This window comes from Nicotiana sylvestris, chromosome 5 (assembly GCF_000393655.2).
Source record: "Nicotiana sylvestris chromosome 5, ASM39365v2, whole genome shotgun sequence".
NCBI classification, from domain to species: Eukaryota; Viridiplantae; Streptophyta; class Magnoliopsida; order Solanales; family Solanaceae; genus Nicotiana; species Nicotiana sylvestris.
In genome coordinates, this window is record NC_091061.1 from 76,884,069 (window position 1) to 76,890,004 (window position 5,936).

At 45.6% G+C, this 5,936-nt stretch overlaps 1 protein-coding gene across 1 annotated transcript; it reads left to right on the plus strand.

The window, feature by feature from the left end:
* Positions 1–239: 239 nt before the first annotated feature.
* Positions 240–4,099, plus strand: LOC138868852 (uncharacterized). The gene is made up of 6 exons (XM_070146425.1): positions 240–635; positions 697–888; positions 962–1,040; positions 2,729–2,889; positions 3,344–3,454; positions 3,584–4,099. The coding sequence occupies exons 1-6, from the start codon at positions 240–242 to the stop codon at positions 4,097–4,099; spliced, it is 1,455 nt and encodes a 484-aa protein (XP_070002526.1).
* Positions 4,100–5,936: the final 1,837 nt, after the last annotated feature.

Genomic DNA, 5,936 nt, shown 5'->3' on the forward strand with positions numbered 1-5,936 from the left:
GACTTCAGAGCCTGTTAAGGGAAAGAAGAGGAAGAATAAGGCGGCTGCTGATTCTCCTATGACAAAGAAACCTAAATCACATAGGCCTCGAGCTACTGCCAGGACCTCGGCTTCAGCTTCTGGAGCAAGTCCCAATACTGGAATGAAGACGATGATGAGGGCGAGTACCGATTGGTACAAAGAACGAGGTCGAGTGCAGATGTCTTGCAGGTGTCCGATCAGAGGGCGCTGAATTGGGAATGGTCGATTTAGATCGATCCCGTGTGATGAAGACCCTCGAGGAGGGTGCGAATGCGGTCCTTGAGCCCCTGACCGGATGTGGTACAGTTCTCACTGGGGAGACCGTTGCTGCTAGTCCCAAAGGGTCTAGGCCCGGAGCTTTTCGGGGGCAAGATTTTCCCCTTGGTGACATCGATTCGCTGAGTGGCCTTAATTTGGGCCCTCAATTCTCGTTCGGGGAGTTAAGGGACTCCCAAAACCCAAATGCAACCAACGTGGGGGGTCCTCTCAAGCGGGGAGGTGCGCTTGGAAACTTCCTTAATGACATTGACGATACCAGCAAGGATATCGATCTCGATGCTCCCAGTGCTATTGAGGCAGCGGAGAAGTTCCAGTGGCAAGTGATAGCTGTTCATGTATACGTTTTTAGTCTCAAGCATTTTTCCTCATTTTTCTGACTCTTCTGTTTCGCCGTAGTCTAAGGAGATGTATGATCACGCCCTCTCGAGGCTCCAAGAGGAGCTTTCATGCTGTAGAAAGGAGCTTGAGAATCTCACCTCGGGACTACAGGAGTCGGAGGCCTCCTCTGCGCAAAAGGAGAAAGAGTTAAGTGAGCTTCGGGCGGCTTTGGAGGGAGTGCTCCAAGAAAAGGCTAATCTTGCTGAGCAAGTAATTTGTTATTCGTAAATCCGTTCATTGTTTTCATAATTTGATATTGACTGACTTATCTTTTCCTTCGCAGATCGGACAGAGTAATGTTGGAGATCCTCGAGCTAAGGAAGCGAATGAGGTAGTGACCTCAGAATTGGCATCGACCCAGGGTCTTCTCCAAAATGCTTGAAAAGTGATTGCTGCGCTATCTACGGCCAAGTCCGAGGTCGAAGAAAAAGTCTCTACTTATCTGAAGGACACCACCACTGCGAATCAAATAGCCCGAAATATATCGGTGGAGGCTGAGCAAAAACTGATTCGGACTGTCGCTCACGCTAGTGCAAAGGCGAGGAGGCAAGCCTTAGAGGAAGCCAGTGCTAAATGTGCCGATCTCTCAACTGAGATCGAGGAGGCCCGAGAGTCGGGGGAAGAATTGGTGCTCTTAGTCTCTTTGGACGAAGGTCCCGGAGATGGTTCGGAGGGCAGTTGCGATGAAGAGTAGGCCTACATCACCTTTTCTTCTCTTTTTTCTTTTATGTATGTATTCCCGGGGAAACAAGTCTTGTAAAGACGCCCCTTGTAAATATATTTTTTGGCAACGCAAAGAATTTTTTTTGCTTCAAGTCTTTCCATTCTTTATATTCTAGCGTTCATGCGGAGTTAGCCTTCGAATTTTGATGTTGGCTCTTTCGAGCCCATACTTGGAATAATCAGGACCTTCGAGATCGGGTACCATCTCGAAATTAGGCCGATAGCTCCTTTGGGGCCGATGCTTATGATAGCAGGGAACCTCAGGGTCTAAATACCTCCCGAATCCTCGTGATAGCATCATTTATGCGGCCTGATAGTGGGGCCCCCGGGGTGGTCCTGCCAGTACATTTCCCAAAAAATGGTACTATCATGGCCAGACTTAATTGGTCTTCTGGATAGATGAATAGTCGTCGCTTGCCTTTATATATGCATTCGCTCATTTCTCAACTGGAGATTCTGTTATTCTGGGTAATCATCCCTCTCATAGAACTTTTTGTTCTTTGCGCTAGTTCTCTTTTCATTCCAACTCAAAGCCTTCGCCCAAATCTTCATCCACCTATTCCTATTTTACCGTTGCCATGGCTGCTACATCGACATCCGCCCATCAAGGAGAGGGGAGTTCTGCCTTTGTTCTGTGTCCGATCAGTGGTACAATGTCGGTACCCGGTGAGCAGGCCTCGAGGTACTTTGTCTCGAGGAGAGACTTTACGTTGGAGAGACCTCCCAATGTTCAAGGTCATCGGGAGCATGAATTGAGGTTCATCTCCTCAATAAGGGAGGAACACCTCGAGATGATTACAAAAGACTACGAATGGGGAGAAGGAGTGGTACTACAAGTACCTTCCTCGAAGGAGAACATCATGACCCATGTCGAGGGGTTTTAGAGTGTGTATACGTATCCTTTTACGTTGGGTCCCCCTGACAGGGTCGTGCTTTAATTCTGTAGGAGGTATCAGGTTACCCTAGTGCAGGCTCACCCATCCCTTTGGAAGATAGTGTTGATGATAAGGTACTTTACGGATAAGGCCGGGCTTAGATTCACCCTTAGCCATCTCGTTAGGTTATATCGGCCTCTGCACTACCAGGGCTTGATTACTTTGCGGCATCGATCCACCCGGTCCCCTCCCATTAATGATAAAGAGGACGAGGACCGATGGTGGATAAGCCGGTTTGTTTGAGCACGGACAGTCGATATTATCCTTGGAAAGTTTTTGCCATTTCCTGAGAAATGGAATTTCACACGTAAGTGGTATGCTTGTATTTTTATCTCTTTGTCCATAGTGGAGGCGGGCTCCATAAAGGCATCTTTTTATTTCATTCTTTGTAGCGATTCCTTGGTTGTCGAATGAGGACCCTGATCTGGCTGAATGGTCCCGTAAGCTGGCAGCTTGTTTGACCTATGATAAGCACAAGTGGCGAGACCTGTCCAAGGGGATATGGGAGGCAAAGTATCACGGTAGGTGTTTAGTGGCTTGTTTCCTCAGAAAGGTACTTTATTTTTAGTGCACTAACTCTGCCACCGCAGGTGTTGGAGGTTTTTCCGAGATGAGGTCGTGCCCCCTAGGGTAGGAGGAGAGATTGCCAACCTCGGGGTCAAGGATCGATAATAAACGGAAAGAGTCTCCGAGGTGTGAGGATGCTCACGGCGGGGCGAGTCCTTCTCTGTGGTTTAAAAGAGGCGAGTTGGCCGATCTTTCGGCTTTGGAGGCCTCTGTTTTTGAAAGAACATTTCCCATTCCCGTCGAAGGTATTTCGAGGGACAAGGGTCATGCGGCACCTTTATCTTTTCCTACCAAAGGCACTTTGGGGGAAACTAGATCATCGGACGTAGGTTCGGCCTTTGGTGAGGCTCAGCGGCTTAGCTTTATGGTATGCTTTGGTAGCCAGTATAGGCTTATTTTGGTATTGCGCCCTCCCTTTCTTATTGTATTTTCTTTTACAGGCCTTTGACAAGCTTAAGTCCGAGCTGCTTCGCCATGAGGCCAGACTATGGAAAGCTTTGGATAGGGATAAATCCCTTAGGCTCCTTTGTACGAGAAAGGAAGGTGAGTTGGTACACCTGCGGTGCGAGGCGGATCAAAGTCGGAACTGTGAAAGCCATCTTGAAAGACAGGTAACCTGCATTTTGTGTCGATGTACGCTCCCCCTTCTACTTTGAGAGATTAATATTTCGATATTTCAGTTGGAGAGCAAAACGGAGGAGCTGGAACGACTTTGGGGCGAAGTTGGCCAGGTCAAACATGAGTTTAACGAGTTGAAGGCTCAGGTAGATGCCCAAGTTGCGACCAAGGAGGGTGCTTTGGCTAAGGATTCTACTCTCGAGGTGCAAATTTGGAACGCTCATGCAAACGATTTTGTCCGAATGAATATGATCACAAGGCTCGAGTCCGAGCTTTTGAAGGCGAAGGCCGAGGTTGTGAATGCCCGAGCTGAGGCTGTAATGAGCCACGCTAAGGCTGACCAAAAATTGGCGGCCTATTTGAAGGGCGTTGTTGATGCTAGAGCTGAGCTGAGGAAGGCTCTCAACCGTGAGAGCAGTAATAAAGAGTACGTGAGGTGTATATCTCGGAGGGAAACCCTCGAGGAAATTCATGCCAGGAGCTTCGACCTCTTGGAAGAGATCAAGAAGGCGAAGGCAGAAGAATACGATGCTAAATTCCTTTTATCTTATGCCGAGGATGGGGCCGTCGGGCCATAGTCTCCAAGGGGGACGTAGATTTCCTTTTCTATTTCTGTATATAGTACTTTCAAAGTACGTTGTAAATAGAGCTTGTATCTTTTCGCATGTATGTATAAAGAGGAAACCTCGCGGTTTTGTTTCTCTTGCATTTGTTTTTGCCTTGATTTTATCTAGATGAACTGGTCTTTGAGTTGAAAGGAATCCTTAGATTCAAGCTATGGCCCTGGGGCTCATTAGGTTGGCCCGTAGGCTCTTACGTGCTTGGTCGATGCGACCTTTTAGTATAAGTCGATGTTCAAGCTCTTATGCTTATGCTCCTAGGCATGTCTGATCAACTATTTTAGGTTCAGTATCCGAGTCGGGTATCGACTCGAGCTCATTCATCCCTCAAGTTTTTGAATTGCAAGCTGGCCCTTAGGCTCTTACGCACCGAGTCAGCCCGACCTTCGGTTTCAGCGCTGGCGACAATGGCTCTTACGCGTTTGGTTGGTGAGACCTTTGATTTTAGTGCTGCCGACAGTGGCTCTTACGCTTTTGCTCTTAGGCATATTTAGTTAACTGTTTTGGGTTCAGTCTCCAAATCGGGTTTCGACTCCAACTCATTAGACCCTCAAGTTTTTGAATTTAGAGCTGGCCCTTAGGCTCTTACGCGTTGGGTCAATACAACCTTTTGTGTGGGCTGGCGACAGAGGCTCTTACGCGTTGGGTCGGTGCGACCTTTTATAGGCTTTTTTTTCCCTCGTTAAGGACTTTTTGAAATAATGTTTGCCTGACTCTTCGACGGTTTGATAAAAACCTCAATTGTGAGTTGTTATATGGCGATAATTGAGCACCTCTGGAGGTTGATAAGTTGGTATTTTACCAACTTATCTTGTCTTTAAGCCTATATTTTTGCTATGATTGATGTGATAAAATCACGTATTTAATTCCATTTACTTCTATATTACAGGTTCTATGTGTTTTAGAAGTGATGTTGAAGAAACCAAGTGAAACAAGTTAAAAAGAAGCTAAAAAGAGAAAAATCTGGGCAATGCCCTCAGCTGTCGCAATTACGACAAAAGCTTGGGAAATGCGAAGATGACAGTCTTGGGTATTGCGAGGAAAACATGGGAATTGCGAAGGAAGTTGAATTAGGCAGCCTTCACAAATGCGAAGTCAACTCAAGAAGTCAACCTTCGCAAATGCGAAGCATTCATCGCAAATGCGAATGGCAGCAGTATAGGCATGGTTGGCAATTGCGAACCTTGGTTCGCAAATGCGAAAATCATGCATCAGACATGGGCAATTTTGGAATTTTACATTTTTGGCCCTAAACCATTTAATACCCGACTAGGCTCACTTGTAAAAGATCTTTGGCTTATTTTCAGTTCCATATACTAGAGAAGAACAATGTTGGGAGCTAGGGTTTTGCACACACACTTTGGTCTTGAAGATTTGAAGCTTGTGGTTAAGGATTTCTTACCCACTTATATTTATTTCTTCATTTCCTTGCTTTGTATTGTATATCTAAGTGTGTAGTATTTTATTCAACACTTGAATCTTGTTTATGAAAATATTCATATTTAAAGTGTGGATTAAATACCTTGTTGTGCTTATGTATTAAATGATTTTTATCTTTTTATGAAGTGAGTTGTTGTTTCTTTAATTATTCTTGTTCTTTAATGTTTCCAAAGGGATTAGCTAACCCTAGGACTCGCCCATTAACTCCGAATTGATTTTGTAAAAGATAATTTGGGGTTGGGAAATATTAATTAACAAGAACTTGAGGTTTTAACTCTCATTTTATAGATTCTACCTAGGGATAGGATTGAACTACTTGTAGCCATTCCGGGTGTGCTTAATCTCTTAATTGTTT

Excerpts from the sequence above, each read along its gene's own strand:
- LOC138868852 (XM_070146425.1), top strand. The coding sequence starts at position 240 with ATGGTCGATTTAGATCGATCCCGTGTGATGAAGACCCTCGAGGAGGGT. Across the intron at positions 636-696 it reads GGCAAGTGATAGCTGTTCAT|TCTAAGGAGATGTATGATCA; the intron begins GTATACGTTTTT and ends GTTTCGCCGTAG. Across the intron at positions 889-961 it reads AGGCTAATCTTGCTGAGCAA|ATCGGACAGAGTAATGTTGG; the intron begins GTAATTTGTTAT and ends TTTCCTTCGCAG.